The sequence below is a fragment of the Lepidochelys kempii genome, chromosome 2, assembly GCF_965140265.1.
Source record: "Lepidochelys kempii isolate rLepKem1 chromosome 2, rLepKem1.hap2, whole genome shotgun sequence".
Lineage (NCBI taxonomy): Eukaryota > Metazoa > Chordata > Testudines > Cheloniidae > Lepidochelys > Lepidochelys kempii.
Window position 1 is genome coordinate 199881628 of NC_133257.1, and position 22552 is coordinate 199904179.

At 40.6% G+C, this 22552-nt stretch overlaps 1 protein-coding gene across 13 annotated transcripts in view; it reads left to right on the top strand.

Moving 5' to 3' along the window:
* The window catches only part of THRB (thyroid hormone receptor beta), a 296012-nt gene extending 287911 nt beyond the window's left edge, over window positions 1-8101 (top strand). For all 13 annotated transcript variants that reach the window (XM_073333470.1, XM_073333469.1, XM_073333478.1 and 10 more), the window contains one exon: window positions 2512-8101. In XM_073333470.1, the coding sequence (XP_073189571.1) occupies window positions 2512-2753 (242 nt within the window). In that variant the 3' untranslated portion in view covers window positions 2754-8101. The remainder of the gene's footprint in view (window positions 1-2511) is intronic.
* Window positions 8102-22552: the final 14451 nt, after the last annotated feature.

Genomic DNA, 22552 nt, shown 5'->3' on the forward strand with positions numbered 1-22552 from the left:
CATCACATTGGGGCTTAGAAACTATGTGGATAAGCACTCACAAAAATACCTTTATGATAGATAACAATGGTCTTGGTCTCAGACCATGTGCAAACAGTGTAGAGGTCTGAGGTGGATTGGTTGCTGGAAAGGGATCAGTGATGTAGCTGAGTCTGGGCCAATATTCCCTGTCTTACAAATAGAGCGCTCAGCATCAGCCATCCTCAGGGTAAATTCTCTAAGGGCTGGGCTTCACTACTGGGAGATCAATGCTGCTGTGATCGATTTAGCAGGTCTACTGAAGAAATCGATGGCAGAGTGCTCTCCAGTCCATGCCAGCATGCCAGCTCTCAGAGAAGAGTAAGCGAAGTCGACCGGAGATCATCTCCTGTCGATGCAGCGCAGTGAAGACACCGGAGTAAGTCGACCTAAGCTATGTCGACTCCAGCTACGTCATGGAGTAGCGTAACTTAGGTCGACTTACCCCGTACTGAAGACAAGCCCGAGGTGCTCTTTTGCTCTAGCCCAGGGTGCTGTAACATACAGGACTGAGAATGTGGTTCTTGGGCAATGACAGACCTGGCAACTTGAGGGGGAGGAGGGGTTGAGAGTGCTTTAATCCCTGAGTAGTAAACAATACATAGGACAGGGGTTTACGTTGACCTTCCTGATCATTTGCATTCATTTGACATTTCCACTGAAAACATCTGGGTCTCCGTTTATTTTCCAAAGCCTTGGCTTGTAAAACAGTTATTTCAGAAGGCATTTCCATAGGAACTTCTTTCCTGAAAGGGACCTTTAAATGTTTTCTCATAAAGGAAGCATTTTCACAGCCAGGCTGGCACATTGCTTCTGTGCTGATTTGGAGGGAGGAGCACTGTCTGCTGAATTGCCAGCACCACTGAGTGCAGTTCATTGGTGTTCCTAGAGGCCTGCTCACCTTGTGCCTTCCCATGAGATCCTCCATCCCATTTTCATGAATGTAAACTCACTGCCTGTAAACCCAAGATCTCAGCCAATCTTGGTTGAAAAGTTTCAGAAGACTTTGGGTGAGATAAACTTCGTTAGATAGGAGGTTAATCTGATAGTTAAGTTTAGTCTCTAGAAAGCATGTTAGGATTTTGTTTTTTATGTAACCATGTGTTTCCAATATTCTTACTCACCATCTCCTGAATCTCTAGACTTTGATAATAAACTTCTTGTTTTCACTGTAAATATATCTCAGTGCTGTGGTGTTAAGTAAAATACTGGTCCTGAGCTGAATCTTATAAGCTGCTGTACATATTGTTCCTTTGGGGACAGCAGACATAATATTTCTGTAAGTAGTCAGGGGCTGGATATCACAGGGGAATGCTTCAAAGGGTCTAGGGGACTGGGGTGCACCTATTGTTAACCTGTAAGGCACAGTAAGGGCTGGCATGGCACAGAGGAGAGTGCTTGGGGGGCTACAAGGCTGGTGATGTTAGAAAACTAACATCCAGCTAAGCACAAGCAAGACTCCCTGACACTGGTTGCAGGGGGAACAAGGTGGCTCACAGTCCTAGGTACCCCAAGAATTGTCACAGTGATGTAGTCAGCAGGATGAGGGGCTGTCTTCTTTGCCTTCTACATAAATCCCCAAAGTTCATTGTCAGTAGTCAGAGTACAGGCTAACCAGCTGTGGCTTGTTTTGTGTCTCTGCTGCTTCGCCGTTGGTTTCACCTCTCTTCGTTGACTTCGTATGTAAATGGGCATCCATTGTGTTGGTTTATAATGCTTGATTTACATCCTGACAGAGAGACCAGTGAATAAACATCTCTTTGTCTAACAGAAAACCAATTTTTTCATCTCTGCTGGTGGCTAATACCTTGCTGCAGACTGCAGATAAGCATATCTTCAGTATCTGTACAGAACTCCTTACCTAGTATCTGTACATACATTTCACAACGTCATTAAAGACCATGTGACTCGAGTTTCATTTAAGATCTGAAGTGACGTTCTTTGGTGAACTCGAGTGTACATAGCAGAATCAGGACATTCCTGTATCCTTCTTGCCAGTGGGCATTGAGGGCTTCTTGGGTCACAGTTGTAGGGCTGCCATTGAAAGGGAAAACAAAGACAGGAGAGAATCGTAATTTAGAGGTGCGGGGGCGGGATTTTTGATGAAGGAAGTTTTTATTCATAATTATTTGTAATACAGTAACGCTTGGAGGCCCCAGCTGAGATCAGGTCTCCATTATGCAATGAACATACCAATAATAAGAGACTGTACCTGCCTGAATAACTTACGTTCTAAGTGGATGAGACAGACAAAGGGTTGGAGGAAGGAACCATTGGAGGGTTGGAGGAAGGAACCATTACTATCTTTGAGGTACAGAGAGATTAAGTGAGCAAGGTCACATGGGAAGTCTATGACAGATCCAGGATTTGAACACAGGTGTCCTGAGTCTCAGTCCAGTGCCTTTATTACATGGCTGTCCTTCCTCTCTTGATTTTGATTAGGAATTTATTATTGTAAATGAATGCATTCATCCTGTTTCTTTTTACCTACAGATCGTCCAGGTCTCCTCAGTGTTGAGAGGATAGAAAAATGTCAAGAAGGTTTCCTCCTGGCCTTTGAACACTACATTAATTACAGAAAACACCACGTTGCACACTTTTGGCCAAAACTGCTGATGAAAGTGACAGATCTACGAATGATTGGAGCCTGCCACGCCAGCCGCTTCCTGCACATGAAGGTGGAATGCCCCACGGAACTCTTTCCCCCTTTGTTCTTGGAAGTGTTTGAGGATTAGAAAGACTGGAGTGGTTCTCAGAATTCCCATAGCACTACTGGCTGTCATTTCATTCCATTGCCTAGCTCTTCTTCTGTTCTTTTTGTTTTGGTTTGGTTTGTTTGTTTCTTTTTTTTTTTTTTTTGCATAGACATGGATGAAAATGTCCCTTTTATGCGGGTACTTGTGACTATTGCATTTTGTCCTTCAGTCCCTTGATGTGAATGCTTTGACAGCTTAACAGTGAAAACACAAACAAACCAATCTCGATCACCAGCACTTAAATGGTCACCAGCTCACATCCATAACTGCTTGGGGAAATGGGGAGTTAAAATTGAAGTGGCAGAAAATAAACAGGCCTCCAAGGCAAAGCACTTTGCCCTGCCTTTTTCCCAGTATTACCTCATTTTGCAAGCCACAAGTGAGATACAGTGTCTAGTTTTCCATGGTCATTCTAAGTGTAACCATTACCATTGTGACCTAAGAATACCATCATCACTGTGATTGCATCACGTCTTTGGGATTATTACATGGATCATAAATATCTGTGTCCTCTACAATCAAATCTTTTTTCAAATACCCAGTGGGAAGGAGGGGTTGATATATTTTTTTCATTTGTACAAAATGAAGGCAAAATCCTTCAGCCCTTGCTCAATTAAAACTCTAGAATACTTCAGTGGCAGGTCTACTGGAATAGAGACTTTGGGCTTGATCCTGTGAGGTGTTGAGCTCTTCCAACAGGTGCTGGGAGCCCTCAACTCAGGTTGGTTTCAGGAGAGGAAGTGAAGGGGGATGTCACATCAACATCCAAGTGGCACTGGAAGGGGTGGGCACTCGGCAGGTATCGGTATGCACTCAGCACTCTGCAGGAATGTGTCTTTTATCCTGACTGCAGGATTTGCTTAGGGTTATGCAAAGATACAAATGATCACAGGGAGAAAAAAATGATTATGATGATCTCCAAATAGGATAGAAACCTACCTTATTACTAGTTATGCTCCAGACTGTACAGCTTTATCCCAGTAACATGTAGAGTATGTCTTGAGAGTAATTTCTGATAGATAAATACAAAGGAAACTTCAGCATCTGTCTTAAACATATTGCCATCTTTTTGTACCTTTTTTGGTGCATTTTTATTTTGATTGGCTAGATTCTCTCTCAATTCCCTGAAATCATTTATTTTTATTGACTGCATTAGTAGGAGCTGAACTGAGCAACAACAGGATGTCTTGCTGCTGAAATCTGCCAGCCAGCACTCCTGGCACTCATGTGGGCCTTTTTCAAGGGCATTATGAGTAGAGAGTCCTCTGTTTCCTCCATCCTGATCACAGGGTGATTGTCTCTGAAGTTTTATAAACTCCAGGTCAGGTAAATCTCCTGGTTTATCTATAAGTGGGATACATCAGAAGGATCGTCCTCTTCCTGGCAACAGAAAAGATTTAGTACAGCCTCCCTCTGTTGCATAGTGCATTCACATATCAATACATAAAGACAGAAGGAAGTATCTTTTCCTGCCCAACTGGACAGGCATTGTTATAGTTGGACATTCAAAGCTAAAGGCCCTAATCTAGCCCTAAGTGTTTGACTCATGAAAATGTGGTACTAGGAAAACTTTCATTGTGGGCAAAACTCCAGGGGAATTTTGAAATGATTTTCACTCCTGCTGGAATGGGAAGAAAGCATTTGGAATACTAAGGGCCACGTTTTCAGCCAGGCTGAATCCCTGCCTCCATGTATATTGGTGCAATTTGCATCTAGACTTGCAATGGGTTGTGAGCATTAATCTTAGTAGTTACATATTGGACTTCTAATATTTGGGCCCACAATTCCTTGTGGGTGTAAAACACCCAGCTGAATTTTTTGCAGGCACAAGGGAAGCCAGGCCACTGGAAACTTGTTCTTAAATGTTTGGTTTTTGTATGAGGTTAAAAAAAAAAAACACCTCACCCCAAGGCAAATGTTTGAATGACACCATTTTCCAGATTGTTTTGCAGGAAAACCCAGAGTACGTCATGGGGTTAGGGACATCATCCAGAATACTGGGGGTTATACTTAGAAACAAAACCCATACAAAATAATGAGAATTATGGGTTTGGTCCTGCAAATTCTTCCTCAGATGTGCAGTCTCAAGAAAGTCACTCCGTAGTGTGAGAACTGCTTACACGAGTCAGGGCTTGCATGAGCAGATCCTAACTGCATACATTAAAAGAAAAATAATTGCACACATTTTAAAATCAAATTAGTTAAAATGACAGATACCTGTAGAAATTAAATAAAATAGTTGATCCATTTCTTGCTTCTGTTTTCCAGATCTACTAAGCAAAAATAAATGAAATGTACAAACCTTTTAGAGCTGTATTCTGCCCTTAATCTTCATGGGAAACTCCCACTGATGCCAGTGAGAACCCCACACATGCTCCTAAGGCTATTTATGACTAAATTAGTGTACAAAAATTTGATCATGCTGCAGGTGAAAGAGAGAGAAAAACATTCTTCTTCCTGACAGCTATCAATATTGGCAACTCACAATTTTATTGCCAGTCTTGAGATATCTGCTGTTTTTCTTATAGCCCCCGCCCTGGAAATCATGTTGTTACATGATTTTAAAAAAAAAAGTTTCTGGTGCTTTTGGTTGTAGAAAAAAGCTTGAAAATGTGAAACCCAAATGTTCAAAACTTAGAAGGCAAATAAGAACTCAAAATTGACAATTTAGAACTCTCGTGATTTTTAAGCCAATCTTATGATTTCGGGGGCCTGGCTCATGATTTTTGAAGCCTTGGGATTGGCAACACTGAGATATTCCAAGTAAATAGCGTAGAAAAGGTAAGAGTTGTACAAAAAACAAAAACAAAAAAGATTAGTCATCTGACTCAGGAAAGCTTCATCAGTCTGATCCAGCGCTGAGAATAAACCCTTCACAGGCTGGCTGCTGTTAAAATAACTACTGGTACGGGAACCTGTCCCCATTAAATGAAACAAGCAAAGCACTGAGGTTTAAAAGTGTTAGATTTAGTAGATTACATGAATGAGTGCCTGGAATTAGGCACCTAATTTGTATTTAAATGTCTGAATAAGTGGCTGAATTTCCAAGATGTTGACTTAATTGGGAGCTGTGACTACTCAGTATCCCGAAAAATCAGTTCACCTCTATTTAAGTGACTGAACATGGATTTCGGTGCCTAACGTTAGGAAAACAAGCCAGAAAATGTTGGTCAGTGTTTTTAGCAAAGAGTACATATAGCAGTATTTTTTTAACCTTTTTTATATTAAAGGTATGGGATGTGGCAGCAATTCATTGCAGTGAATTACCAGTATTTATCAATCCAAAACCAATATCCATTTCTTAGTTTAACAGATGTGATCTTAGTGACATCTAAGGCCCTGCTTCCATACCAGTTTTACATTGTCTGACTTCATTTACTTCAGTGATATTACTCCTGATTTACACCAGTGCAGAATTAGAACCTATATTAGGCTCTGATCTTGCGAACGCTTGCTACTGGACTCAGCCCCCTGTCCTGCAATGACTTATGCACATGCTTAAATTTGCATACATGCGTAGTCCCAAGTCTTTGCAGGCTCAAGAACATAGTGCTTGCTACTGTGAGTAACAGACTTTAGTGTGACTGACTGTTCCCAGTAGTAAGCACTACACCCTGTAGTATTTGTAGAATAAGGCCTTCTGACTGAGTGCAACAGAACTGAACTTTTCAGTGCAGTCCATACTCTTGTGTTTGATGGTGCCACATAACTCTCATTTTTGCTCTGTGGTCTAGAGGTGTAGCCAGTGGGGTCTTTTATTCATGATTCTTTCTGTCAACCTAGCTCTTTCATTGTCATCCTCACTGTTTTTTGCCCTATTCCTTTCATCTGGCATCCCAACTTAGTTCCGATATTTAAAATAACGTATATACAGTGTGATAATGATTTTTGTTTACACTCTGCCAAAATGTAGACTTTAGAATTAGACCTCTAAGATCCAAAATCATCTTTGAGGTAAATGCTTGCTCCTTCAGGGGTTGGTTTCAGAAAGAAAAAAGAAAAGAAAATGACCAGAGGGAGAAATCAGAAATCGGCCTAGGTAGGGCTGTTGATCACAAGCAGAGCATGTCATTGTTAGTGATGTATCTTTATGCTATGGAACTCTAACCTGTATGTGTCATATTGACGTTTTGCTGCATGAATCATACACTATAAAAATCAGTCTTACGGTTTTGAGACGTAGCCAACATTTATAAGGCTAAACCTTTTTCAGTGACAGAATCAAAATCAGCAACCAAGGAACATTCTTCTCTCTCTCTCTCTCACTGTGAGAGCAGTTAAAAGTGTCCAACACTTGTCCTTTCACTGACATAAAGCCTCCAGGAGCTAAACAAGCTCTTAATTTGTCCTGTTGTTGTAATAATATGGAACTGATTACCAGACGTTTCCTTTTGATATTGCTATGATATGATCCCTCTTTAAACTTGATAGAGAGAAATTTTATTCTAGTGCAATAGAGATTTATTTTCCACCTAAAGATTCAAAGTAAAGTGAGCACATTTTTTTGCAACAGAATAATCTTGTTTAAAAAACACACAAAAAAGGTCTGGCCTTATCACAAAGGTTTACCGTGTTGTATAAATGTTTAGTAAATGCAAAGAGTATGCATTTCTTGTGTGTATCCACATTGACTGCCGTCGCCTTCAAAAGCAATATTGTGCAGGTAATAAGTTTTTTGTGACTGCCCATTGCACAGTTTACCTACTTAAAAGCTAACCCTATTTATGCACAAGACAATCACATATAAATCTGCATCAGCCAGAGGGTGTAGATTAAATTTGTTTAAATTACTGAGCACAATGTAAAACATTAAAAGACACTTTATTTAATTACACATTTAATGTTGGTATAGATAATATCAGGGCATGAACTAGCTGACACACTGTAATTTCTTTTTATCTTTTCATACTTTCTTAACTCTTCATTTTTAATTTGTTCGCAACTACATCAAATTAGTCTTTCATGCCATTTGTTTAAAAGAGACAAAAGGTTGACTTTTTTTATTGTTACTATTGGTTTCATGCCCTGAGGGTAAGACAAACATTACATGATGTAATGAAAGACCATACTTTGGATGATGTATTTTTTTGCAAACAGGAGTAAGTGATATGCTATATCAGTAATATTTTTTCAGCCTAAAATATATATATATTAAAAATCTGTGACCACAAATGTTTTAGACTATCCGAAGAGAAAATTTGTATATTTGGGGGGGAAATAATTTTTACATAGCTTTTGTATGCAGATATTAAAATGTAATTATGAATATAGTGGGCCTAGATAACTGTGTAAGCTTGAATTCTAAAATGAAAAAGCTTATAACTGAACTATGTTTTCAGTCTCTCTCTTTTTTCTTCCAGAACATTTAATCTGGGCTGCTACATAGTTGTAAAGTGCTATGCAGTACTACACTGGAAATGATGGGGCTTGAGACGAGCCTTATGTTGCTCCCCGACCTGTTCACACTTCTGTTCTTTTAGGCTCTTCCCATCATATATCATCTCTCCTCTCAAATACACTCTCTCCTACAATGGTTCTGATTCTCCTCTTGTTCATACCAGATTAACTTAATTTACTTCAGTGGATTTACTCCTGATTTACCTTAGTTATGTTTTTAAATGAACACCTTTTTTCCTTGTTATGTTGGAAGCATACACCCAGAAGAGTTAAATTAAAAACATAAATACTCTTGCTGGAAGGCTGCAACGTAACACTACTGTATTTCGGAGAATTCAGACCAGTTACACATAGGGCTGTCAATTAATCACAGTTAACTCAAGCAATTAACACAAAACAAATTAACTAGATTAAAAAAATTGATTGTGATTAATCACAGCTTTAATTGTACTGTTAAACAATAATAGAATACCAGTTTAAATTTATAATAAATATTTTTGGAGTTTTGCTAGTTTCAGATATATTTATTTCAATTACAATACTGAATACAAACTATATAGTGCTCACTTTATATTATTTTTATTATAAATAATATTATTCAATTCACCACATACAAGTACTGTAGTGCAATCTCTATCATGAAAGTGCAATTTACAAATGTTGAATTATTTTTTTAATATAACTGCACTCAAAAACAAAACAATGTAAAACTTTAGAGCCTACAAGTCCACTCAGTCCTACTTCTTGTTCAGCCAATCGCTCAAACAAGTTTGTTTACATTTAGAGGAGATAAAGCTGCCTGCTTCTTATTTACAATGTCACCTGAAAGTGAGAATAGGCATTCACATGGCACTGTTGTAGCCAACGTTTCAAGGTATCTATGTGCTAGATATGCTAAACATTCGTATGCCCCTTCATGCTTTGACCACCATTCCAGAGAACATGATTCCATGCTGATGATGTTGGTTAAAATATAATGTGTTGATTAAATCTGTGACTGAACTCCTTGGGAGAGAATTGTATGTCTTCAAGCTCCATGGTTTTACCCACATTATGCTATAATCAGATTTGACCAAACACAAAGAAGGTACCAATATGAGATTTCTAAAGATAGCTACAGCACTCCACCCAAGGTTTAAGAGTCCGAAATGCCTTCCAAAATCTGAGAGGGACGAGGTGTGGAATATGCTATCAGAAGTCTTAAAAGAGCATCACTTTGATGTGGAAACTACAGAATCTGAACCACCAAAAAAGAAAAACAACATTCTGCTGGTGGCATGTGACCCCAGATGATGAAAAAAAAGGTGTATTGGTCTGTACTGCTTTGGTTTGTCATCAAACAGAACCAGACTGTCTCACTTTCAGGTGACATTGTAAATAAGAAGCAGGCAGCATTATCTCCTGTAAATGTAAACAAACTTGTTTGAGCGATTGGCTGAACAAGAAGTAGGACTGAGTGGACTTGTAGGCGCTAAAGTTTTACATTGTTTTGTTTTTGAATGCAGTTATTTTTTAAACATAATTCTACATTTGTAACTTGCACTTTCACTATAAAGAGATTGCAATACAGTACTTGTATGAGGTGAATTGAAAAATACTGTTTCTTTTGGGAGGGGTTTACAGTGCAAATATTTGTAATAAAAAATAATATAAAGTGAGCACTCTTCACTTCGTATTCTGTGTTGTAATTGAAATCAAATATTTGAAAATGTAGCAAAATCTCCAAAAATATTTATAATAAATTTAAATTGGTATCCTATTATTGTTCAACAGTACAATTAAAAATGCAATGAAGCACAACTTCTTTTTAATCTTGCAATTAATTGCAATTATTTTTTAATTGTTTGGCAGCCCTAATTACATGCAAGATCCCAAAACCAGAGAAAGACAAAACAGGCTGCTCTCTAAAAACCAAAGAGGCACAATTCACCCCATCTTACTCTAGGATGAGTAGCTGCAAACTGATCCTACACTCCCTACAAAGCCCCCTCACCTGCAAGTACTAGCAGGAACACTCCCACCACAATTCTTAAATTGCTAGCTTGCAATTTCAAGACAATCCTCAGTATACCACATTCCAAGTCTAGACAGTGCAAGTGTGAGGGGAGAATGGGGTCCCCTGTCTTCTCACATGCCCCATTTCTCTCTCACATGCACACACTCCCTCTCTTCCCTCTTGGTGCTGTTTCTCTTCTTTCACTCTCTCTTTCTCCATCCTTCCCCTTTCACAGGCCTTCTGTCTTTCCCTTCTCTATCTCTCTCTTATGTATCACATGGGGATGTGCTAGATCTGGAGCCTGTAGTGGATATAGTTTCCCAATACTTTCTGATGAAACCTATGTGTTAGGAGGTAGGTTCAGGGTGCTTGTCACAGGCTTTCCACTGGCTGAGCCTGTGCCCAGGATAATGGTCCTGGGTCCACCCGACCCCGACAGCATCCCTGGTGCCAAGAATCTCCAGCAAGATGCTGAGCTTTGTCAACTTTCACTGATGTAGGTGCTCAGCACTTTGCAGGGTCAGGTCTTTCATGCCCATGTGCACCTAAAGGGTCTGTACCTGCTCCCATTGCCATCCATGAGAACAGGACCTGGCCCTTAAGTAAAAGGACATTTTCAAATTTGGTACCTAAAGTTAATGTTCTAAATCTATATTTAAGCATCTAATTTTAGGTACCCAAGTTTTGAAAATTTTGGCCAAGATCCTCTGAAGCGCTGAGGTGACATCAATAACGAAGGAGGGTGCTCAGCACCTCACAGGATCAGACCATGCATGAAGGGGAAATACAGGTAACCTTTTACCAGCAGCGACTGAATTATTTGCTGCCTAACACTTTGGTTATATGTATCTAAAATAGAATTATGCTCAAGATAAAGTTGCTGCTCTTTACAGAGCTTATTTCAGTGAGTTATTTCTGAGAGTTCTGCTGCCTTGAGCTTTGTTGTTTTAGCTGGTGAATTCTCTGTTTGTTACAAAGAGAGGTCAAATTGGATCAAATACCAACACCAGCAAATAGGAAAGTGATGTTCATGTGCAGTCAAAATTGTTGTTCATGTGTGTGTGTGTTCATGTGCGTGCACGTGTGATTATATATATAAATAATTACATTAAAAAATTAAAAGCATGTTAAAGTTGCAAATTCACCACCTAGAGGTTAGGAAATGTCAGTATTAAGGGTGCCTGTGCAACCTTAATTCAGCCTCCATGAGTGTTTGCACTAGGAGGTTTCAGAGTAACAGCCGTGTTAGTCTGTATTCGCAAAAAGAAAAGGAGGACTTGTGGCACCTTAGAGACTAACCAATTTATTTGAGCATGCTCAAATAAATTGGTTAGTCTCTAAGGTGCCACAAGTCCTCCTTTTCTTTTTGCACTAGGAGGCAGTCTTGAACTGCATGATCACATCCTTTTTTGTACATTAACTTCAATGGGACCGGCTGGGTGCTCCTCCCTTTTGAACACTGGGCCACTTATGTTTCTATCTAAATATGGAGTTGGAAGCCTAACTTCAGGCATCTTTTTTTCTTTAATCTTGGTCTTGTGTGTGTGTGTGTATGTATATATGTGTATATATATATAGGCCAATATCTTTAGTGACATAAGTTGCATCAAACACCTCACTCTTACTCCAAAATAAGAGTGTCTACACACAGACTTTCACCACACTAACTAGGTGTACATTACAACTGATTTGGGTATTTTGGTTCCAGTTTCCATACAGTGTATACATTGCTTTGAGCAACACCGTACCAGTGGACAGCCAGGGAAGGCTGTTATCATTTTAATCGGGTTGGGAGCAACACAGACTGTATTCTGTGAGTCTTAAGGTGCCTGGGTTTTCTAGGAAATGAGAGAGGGAAATGTTTTTCTCCAATATATTCATCATCTCACATTAATTCTTTATTCTGAAAATTAAGTGAATGGGGTGTTTGGTTTATTTTTCATAAAAGTGGATTCCCTTTCAAAACAGATCTCACAGTAACATCTCTGTCATTGGGGAGAGCATTTACCCTGCTGTTGTTGACGCTAGCTGCCTTAACAGAAACTTTCACAGAAGCAAATGATTTGCCAGGAATAACATGTCCATTTGCCAGAATCAAAGAGAAATTTTTGAGTGAGGGCAAAATATAGCAAATAAATTATATAACCATATGACTCACTTGGTATATTAACATTGCAATCATTTTATTAGAGCCATGCCCAGCAGCACAGCCCTAGTTAAGAGTTTCCAATTTAAAATAAATCCTAATTTAATTGCATCTGGTTGGAATGCTGCACACATAGGGTATCTATCCACGTGCCAATTTTTATTGTTGTTTTGATGAAGATTAGTTTTAATCAGCTCAGTTTTGAAGTCATAAAGTCAACATATAAAGATTGTATTTTGAGCAGATTTCAATGCTCTTAAACAAAATCTAGATTTTTTTAAAACTATGGTTCTTAGAATAATTTTTATAAGATTATACTCTTGTATGTACACTAAGGGTCACTTTCTGCCATCCTTGCTCACGTTCAGCAGTGATTTACTTCCTGAGTATTCCCAGTGGTTCCAATGGAATCACTATGCACTCTCAGTAAAGTTGGCAGAATCTGTCCCTAAAGGCCAACTCTGCCATGGTGCTGAGCAGTTACTTTGAGGCGTTGAGCATCCTCAACTCCCACTGTGACCATGTCTAGGCTCAGAACATCGGGTCCTGTCCCCCAGGATTGACCACAACCAGCTAACATTTTTAAAGATACCGTGCCCTGTCTAAAGGTCCTGTTTAAAATCATGTCAGCTAGAAGCTAAAGCATTTTAAAACAGGCCCCGTCTTCTTCAGCTAGACATGACCTGAGTGAGAATATCTCCGTTTAGCACCACACACAACTGGGTTCAAAATGGTTTTCCATATGTTAACAGATGGGGGTGGGGGGGGTAATGGATAGGGGAGAAACAGTTTAAAGTGGCTAGCTGTTAACCTTTGAAAAACAGCAGCTGTGGGTTCACACAACTGCTGGAGCGAAATGTTCAGCAAAAATATTAATGTTTAGAGCTTGAAATTTCCACATTACATTGAGCTGAATCTGGGCATGTCTGGTCATTTGCTGCCCGTGTATTAAAAAAAAATACACACAGTAATTGAACAACCCCAAATATCAGTGTATTTTAAGCCCTATTTTAATGTAAATAGTAATAAAAATAATAATAGTGGTAGAGCTGTTTGGAAAAAGTTCATTGTTTTCCCTGAAATGTTAAGAGTCTCGCTCTCTCTCTCTCTTTTTTTTTTTTTTTGTAATGTTCCCATAAAAATCACTGGGAATTTTAGTCCTCCTTCCCCCCTCCCCATGGAAAAGGGCAGTCAAAGCGGGGAAAGAGAAGAAGGTTTTGTGTGTGTGTTTTTGTTGAAAAACATTAACATTTTCAGTTAAGGAAAAATGCCATTTTCTGCCAAAAATGTTTGGTTTTTGCATAAAATTTTTGGCAACCTCAGATAATGTCTGAGTTATAAGCAGCCCTTTTTTCCCAGCTACTGTTTCATTCTCTACTCCATTGCTCTCAGGCCCGTTGTGTTTAAACTAAAACCTAAACACTGTTACCTAAACAACTAGAAGCTGGTCCTTATCACAGGTCTAGCAGTTTTACTGCAGCGTAAATGCACTGCTTCCGATGAAGTTAGTTACACCCGATTTCCTCTGAGGTAAATGAGAGCAGAATCAGGCCCAGACTGGGTAAAGAATGAAATAGTAGCTGGGCTGTTGTCTGTGATCATAACACCTTTCTGGGGCAAGGCAGTTGTGAGGGCAAACTGGACAGAGGTGAGTGGCCTCTGCTGGAGTCACTTCAGCTATCCCATACCTGTCCACCTGCAGCAGCCAGGAAGATGGGAGAATCTGGCTTTGGCTTTGCCACTCTCTGGGCCCACCCATGACCTGCATTCACTCACTGTCTGGGCCCTGGTGGACCTTCTGGAGCCATGGAGGCAAGACTGCTCTCCTGTGCAATCCACACAGTAGTATTGTGTATATTATTTTGACTATGCTAGATCTTGTTTCCGAATGAAAATAGTGCCTACCCCACTGAGTTCAAGGGAGTTTCCATAAAAAGACTAACACATGATATTGTGACGGGTTTCAGAGCAGCAGCCGTGTTACTCTGTATCCACAAGAAGAAAAGGAAGACTTGTGGCACCTTAGAGACTAACCAATTTATTTGAGCATAAGCTTTTGTGAGCTACAGCTCACTTCATCAGATGCATCCAGTGAAGTGAGCTGTAGCTCACGAAAGCTTATGCTCAAATAAATTGGTTAGTCTCTAAGGTGCCACAAGTCCTCCTTTTCTTTTTACATGATACTGTGTAAAGATGAGATGGCTGCCGTCCTGACTGACACACTGCGAAATGAACCAGAGATCTGTGGAGCTAAAAGCAGGAGCAACCGAAAGACTCCAAACTCCTTAGGTAAGGCTGTGACAGTCATATCTTCTGTGGATTGGGCACAAGGGAGGGACCTGTAACAACACTCACCAGAGGGTTACAGAGCCCATAGGCACATGCCTGAAAACCTTACTCATAGGAATAGTCCTTACTTAATTAAGTCTATTCATTTGCTGCAGAGTCAGGCCCATAGTAGTAGCCAACATAGAGTTGCTACTGCAGCATATGGGTCAAAGTAAGTTTTGCCCATGTGGAAGTGTCCCCATAAAGCCATTAAAAAGGGAATTAATGACCCCCAAACTCTTCAGAATTAATACTAGGAATCCGTCTTACTCCCCCAAAGCCCGGAAATGCTCTATCAGAAGAGTAAGACTTTAGAGGGTGGTATATACACCTGTTCTTCGCTGCCCCCAATGTGCTCATATACTGCATTCAGGTGGTTCTCTACACAAAAGAATTCAGTTGCTTTTTCTTTCTCTGTTTGGTTCTGGGTGGCTGAGACAAGCCGTCATATTTGTTAGCATGTTCTGTCCCTATATTTTCTGTGCACTGCTTTGACAGATTAACCTTAGAATTTATTGTCCGTAATAGACAAAATTCATAGCACATTGGGGAGCAGGGCACATTAGGCCAACCCAAACCAGAGCCACTTTCCCAGAGTTCCATAGTCACCCCCGGAGCCATAAAATAAGCTGGCAAATTTTTGTAGCCCAAAATGAGGCAAGGCGCATTTTGCAGAAAGTAGCTGCAGTGTGTCCAGACCAATAAGGGCTCAGTCACATGTGGCTTGAATATTCTGTTTCCAAGTCTCAGTCATTTGTTATCCATGTTGTGTGTTCCTCCAGCCTAATAAAAAGGATCCAACTTTCACTGGCAGGCTTTTTAATAGCACTAGCTATTCTCCAGTGTTATGAGGGGTTTGGGAAGCACACCACATCAAAGCATTATGGTGAGGCTGTTTTATGAGAAGAAAAGGCAACTGAGACAGCTGGAAGTGAAATTAGTGCTCCTGGAAATTGATTCAAGTATATAAAATTCGTAAAGCTGAATTAAGCAGTTTACTTCTTACTCTTGACTGCCTTCTGAGGCGTGACAACGCTGGAGACCTCCATTTATCCCTGGAAGGGGCTTCTACAGGACAAGCCTCAGAGGTCTTGTTTCCATGGTGAAGGTATTTTATTTTGAAGGCAGCTGCTGAAATTCTGAATTGTCATTTTCTTGTCTCCATTGTGACTGAAGTTACCATTCAGATGTAGAAGGGTGCTAATTTCCTTTGAGCGAATGCAGAAATCAGGGCTTCTGCAGATGCAAAGAACCATCCCGGAAGTAGTGTTTGTGGTGAGTGTAAGTTAATGTCAAGAATGTCCTCTAGGATATTCAGTGTTGTGAGAAGCAATTTGGCATAGGTCTGATACTGAGATCGCAATGCTCTCAGGACCAATTTTAATCAATCAAGTCCTTAACCATGCCATTGCTGAAGATGGAAAACAGTTCCCTAACCCAGAATATTTGACAGTACTGGCTCATGTTCTTTCCTAAATCTAACTATTTCCTTGGAATGAACCAGATCCTCCTCCTCAAACAGCTTGCCTAGCACTGAACAAATGGCATTCACCCATGAGGCTGGCCTTGCTAAGGAAGCCATTCTACATCTATCACAGGAGCCCTGGAAGAATTACATCAACCATATCCTGGAGCCAACGCTTTCAAGTGGGAGCACTTTGCCAAACATCAGCAAAAGCAGCATTTGTGCCTTCGGCTACACCAGAGCAACCTGCCAAGCAGCAGCCATCCATCACATGCTCAGATTTTTTTTTTTGTCCTAAATGGACCTAAATTAATGGACAGAAGAGAAATCTTGTGCTACTTGCCCATGAATAGTCCATGTATTGACAGACAATAGGCCTGAGCCTGCAACCCCTATTCCATGAAAGTAATCCTCATTCACATCAGTAGGCTCAGTTAAGGCAATGGGTCAGATCCTAGCTGGTATAAACTGAGGTTTCTCCACTTACATCAACTGACCCAATATGTTTGGGGAATGGTTGCACGCTCGGGGGAGGGGATGGGAAGAGGTAGTGTGGGGGCAGGGCAGGGCAGGGCGGGAAGAGGTGGGGCAGGGGTGGGGCTTGTTGGAATGGGTGGAGTAGGCATGGGGCCTGGGGCAGAGCCAGGGGGAGCACCCCTGGGGAGTACCTGGGGGAAGCACCACCAGTATATTAGAAAGTTGGTACCTATGGTGTAGGGTCTTCCAGCATGGAAGAAGGCCCAACGATGTTTGTCAGAGAAGGAGCCAACTGGAGTTGTCAAAGCAGGTCAAGGAAATGTGAAAGGAAACCAGTTCCAAGATGGAGACAGGGACTGACCAAAAGTTTGGAGGGGTGATAGAATAATGGGTTGTCAGTGAAATTACTCTTTCTTGCTGCCTTTCTTCAGGTGAATGAGATGCAAATAAGTCTTGGACAAGGGATGTCATCTTCTGTAGAACGCACCTAAGCAGATCTAGCTAAGGTATTTCTGTGGCCCTCCATTACTATAGTACCTGAGCAACTCCCAATCATCAATGTATCTATCCTCACAATCCTCCTGTAAGGTAGAGAAGTACTATTGTCCCCAACCTACAGATGGGGAAATGAGGCACAGAGAGATTAAGGCCTTGTCTACACTATACAGTTAGGTCAGCGTAAAATAGCTTACATCGACCTAATTATGTCAGTGTACACCCTGCAGCCTTGGTCCCGCTGATGTAAGTGCCCTACAACACTTACAGAATAATTCCACCTCTACGAGAGGCGTAAGGTGTACATCGGTGTAGTTAGGGCGACGCAGTGTCCTGCTCCGATGCCGAGTAGACACTGTATTCCTTACATGGGCTCTTGGCTTTCTTGTCAATTTCATGGCTTCGCTGGGCTCCCAGTAATTACTGTGGTGGCTATAAGTCAGTCTAACATAGTCAATTTAAGACTGTAGTGTAGACATGCCCTAAGTGACTTGACCAAGGTCACACAGGAAGTCTGTGATGGAGTAAGGAATTGAACATGGATCTCCTGCATTCTGGGTTAGTACCCTTTCTCCTAAAGCAGCCACTTCTTATTTAATCCTGTCCAACTTTTAGTTTGTTGTGTTTACACCTGAGGCTTAGAAGAGGGAGCACTTGAGCACTTCCTCCTCTGAACTGTAAAGGCTCATCAGAGCCGAAGGCCATATTTCTAACACAGAGATGACACATAAATTAGACCCCTTTACATTCAATGAGACTCCTTTGGACCTACTTACTCACTTGGATTTAAGCATGTTCCTAAAAATGTTCCCTTTCAAACAAGGTTAAATCACATTGACACGGTGGGGTGACTTCCTCTTTGCCACTGCAAATTCTGTACCTATTCTGTAGATAAACAGAGGTCTTTAGTTTCTTCCTTTGTTGTTCCAGTATCTTTCAGAAGAACTAAATACCCCCCATTATAGACCAGTCCTATAGAATTTAATGAACCAATAGAGTGCTATAGAAATCATCTAAAACCCTGTAGAATTGAATAGTATAGGTGCGTTGAGCTATCCTGTCAAATTCTGTACAAGAGATATTAGAAAGACAAGGTGGGTGAGGTAATATCGTTTATTGGACCAACTTCTGTTGGTGAGAGAGACAAGCTTTTGAGCTACACAGAGCTCTTCAGGTCAGATCTGGGAAAGGTAGCTAAATACAAGGTGGAACAGATAGTTTAGCATAAGTAGTTAGCTCATATTCTAAGGGACCATTCAAGGTGAACTACCCCTGTAGTCATAGGACAAAAGAGGAGGTTAGTGGGCTACAGATTGTTGTAATAAGCCATTGTAGATACAGAAGAAATATCCCAATAAAAAATTGCCATCATTGACACTCTTGGTAGAGATTCCCTGTATATTGTGACAGAGAAGATCAGATACTACGGTGATGGTACACACAATTAGAGATCTATTGGCAGCTGTGCAGATAAGAGCAACCCATAAACGTGGCCACAAATTTTGCATGTTGCTAAGAGAAGATCAGTAAGGCAAAGTATAAGAGTGGAAGGCAACATGAGTGCACAGCTCCTAGGAACAATTAATGTGATTCATGATTATACTGGTGCACTTGATTTAAGTGGAACTCGCAATTCAGCATGTGATGGATGTGACTCAAAAGGCAATGTGTTTTTTAAGTGAATGACTAATATAAATTCTTACAACATGTCTCATTATAGATTATTTTGTCTTTAACAGTGAAATGATGGATGCATTTTTGCTGTAATATGTTCCGGTGCCTTGTGAGTCCATTTCAATGTGTCTTGTATATAGTAGATGTGCTATAGTTCAAACAAGACAAGCCCATTTTGTGAAAGTCATTTTTGCTGAAGAATCTAGTAATTAGGGCTGTCAATCGCAGTTAACTCATGCAATTAACTCAAAAAAATTAATCGTGATTAAAAAAATTAATCGCAATTAATCACAGTTTTAATCACATTGTTAAACAATAGAATACCAATTGAAATTTATTAAATATTTTGGATGTTTTTCTATATTTTAAAATATATTGATTTCAATTACAACACAGAATACAAAGTGTATAGTGCTCACTTTATATTATTATTTTTATTAAATATTTGCACTGTAAAAATGATAAACAAAAGAAATAGTATTTTTCATACCAGTACTGTAGTGCAATCTCTTTATCGTGAAAGTGCAATTTACAAATGTAGATTTTTTTTTTGTTACATAACTGCACTCAAAAACAAACAATACGAAACTTTAGCGCCTACAAGTCTACTCAGTCCTACTTCTTGTTCAGCCAGTCACTAAGAGAAATAAGTTTGTTTACAATTACAGGAGATAATGCTGCCCACTTCTTATTTACAATGTCACCAGAAAATGAGAACAAGCGTTTGCATGGGACTTTGTAGCCGGCATTGCAAGGCATTTACATGCCAGGTAGGCTAAACATTCATGTGCCCGTTCATGCTTCAGCCACCATTCCAGAGAACATGCTTCCATGCTGATGACGTTCATTAAAAAAATAATGTGTTAATTAAATTTGTGACCGAACTCCTTTGGGGGAGAATTGTATGTCTCTGGCTCCATTTTACCTTCATTCTATCATGTATTTCATGTTATAGCAGTCTGGGATGATGACCCAGCACATGTTGTTCGTTTTAAGAACACTTTCGCTGCAGATTTGACAAAACGCAAAGAAGGTACCAATGTGAGATTTCTAAAGCTAGCTATAGCACTCCACCCAAGGTTTAACAATATGAAATGCCTTCCAAAATCTAAGAGGGATGAGGTGGAGCATGCTTTCAGAAGTCTTAAAAGAGCATCACTCCGATGTGGAAACTACAGAACCCAAACCACCAAAAAAGAAAACCAACCTTCTGCTGGTGGCATCTGATTCAGATGATGAAAATGAACATGCATCGGTCCACGCTGCTTTGGATTGTTAGCAAGGAGAACCCGTCATCAGCATAGACGCATGTCCTGTGGAATGGTGATTAAAGTATGAAGGGACATATGAATCTTTAGCACCTTTGGCATGTAAATATCTTGCAACACGAGCTACAACAGTGCCAGGAAAATGCCTGTTCTTACTTTCAGGTGACATAGTAAACAAGAAGCAGGCAGCATTATCTCCTGCAAATGTAAACAAACTTGTTAGTCTGAGAGGCTGAACAAGAAGTAGGACTGAGTGGACTTATAGGCTCTAAAGTTTTACATTGTTTTATTTTTGAAAGCAGTTATTTTTTGTACATAATTCTACATTTGTAAGTTCAATTTTCATGATAAAGCGATTTCACTACAGTACTTGTATTAAATGAATTGAAAAATACTATTTCTTTTGTTTTTGACGGTGCAAATATTTGTAATCAAAAATACATTTAAAGTGAGCCCTGTACTCTTTGTATTCTGTGTTATAATTGAAATCAATCTATTTGAAAATGTAGAAAACGTCCAAAAATATTTAAATAAATGGTATTCTATTATAGTGTAACCCTTCTGCCCGTCAGAGTTGGCAGCAACAAGGGCCAGGTTCAATATCTAGGGGATCCATTCCAATAACACAATGCAAAACCGGCTCGAGCCCCCACCCAGTGACCTGGGACAAATATACACCACCCCCGCTGGGCGCCTCCAAGAGGCAATACTTCCCCTCTCGCAAGCACATAGTCTGAGTGTAGCAAAAGCCTTTTAATAACAGAGAGAAACAATGTGGCATTATGTTGGGGAAACACCACCAACAGGATTCATAACACAACCCATGAGCAAAAAAAACCCACCCCAGGCAAATTGGGGCATGCCCTTTTCCCTTTGGTTCTTGAGTCCAGCAACCCCAAATCACCCAAAGTCCCAAAAGTCCAATGCCCCAAAAAGTCTCTGTCCCTGGTCAGGGCAGCCCCAGAGTTCGAAAGTTTATCTGCGGAGCTTTACCTCCCAACCTGGGAGGAAATGGGACAGGGGTAAGAGGCACCTTACATGATCTGAAGCTGACCGCCCCATAGCTCCATAGCGGCGCTCCGCTCTGCCAGCCGCCCCACGAACTCCTTCGCTCAGCTGCGCTCCGCTCCGCCAGCCGCCCCACGAACTACTTCGCTCAGCTCCGCTCCGCTCGCCGCCCCACGAACTCCTTCGCTCAGCTCCACGGCCCACAAGCAGCTCCTGCCATCCACAAACTGCTCCGCGTCGAACTGCTTCACCAGCCGGTCCGCAAACTGCTCCACAATATATCTTCAGGCTCCCCCACTACTTAACACAACACTCAGTGATTTCAGCTCTTAGGTAAATTCAGCTTGTAGTAGGGGAGCCCCAGTGCTGGTGCACTGTCAGCCCAAAGTGAGCTCAGCAGCCTATAACTAGACTTCTAATGAAATCAAAATTAGCTCTGATATTCCATAGTGGAGAGAGGAGGAAGTGCAATTAGCATGTAAGGCCCCCACCAAGGGGCCCATGCCACCAAGTATTAATACTTGTCCCCAGCCGCTCTCTCTTCACACAGTTTTGGAACCCATGACCCTTGCCTAGCGAGTGCTACTTAGTTGATGGTGAATCCCTCCATCATAACAAAAGGCCACATACAGTTCTAAGCACAGTTCCCATAATCAGGGTAATAACAATTTATTCTTCCTGCCCCAATAACAGAGACACTGGGGATCCCACAGCTCCCCACAGATCCCAAAGTGACCATTTGGGCAGCTATGGTCTCATTCTAGGTGTGGTGGGTGTGCCTATGCAAATGAGATCGGCCCCTGATGTTCTTTTCCACAACTTGCCACACCTCACCACCAGGTGTCAGGGTGGAGCTCATCCTGACACTGCTTACATCAGTTTAACAGTGCGATTCATCACAATTAATTTTTTTAATCGCTTGACAGTCCTACTAGTAATGTATGTATACAATTACGTGTAACATATGGTTGTTGTCAGAGTAAAACTATATCTGGGCTACATATAGGTATAAACATATAAGCAGTTGTAACTGCACAGTGGAAATATGTGGCAATGCCAGGAATAGAATGCACATCTTCTGACTGGAGACATTTTTAAAAGCATAAATGCAAAGTATTCTTCCCTATAAGTGCAAAGTATTACTACAGTATTAACATATGCGTCTAGTTACTAATTACTAGTTACTAGAAACACAGTGCTCTTCCCTTGTTCTTCATTCATTCAGATACATCCTGAGAGCACTTAAAAATGATTAACAAATGCTGAATATTCTGATCAATGTTTTAGACATACATTATGAGGGAAGACTCAGGGAGAACTATCTCACTTAGAGCCACAGGAATAGAAATTTGGTCTTAGTGGAGATTTTGTGTTTGTATATCAAGCCTGCACTCAAAGTACAATGCTAAAAATTAGAGCTGGGCCAATCCAATTGATCTGAAAAATTTCTACTGTGAATAGGTTGAGATTTTCTGAGCCACACCTGAATTAAAGTCCTTATGAGCTGATTTTCAATGTGGATGC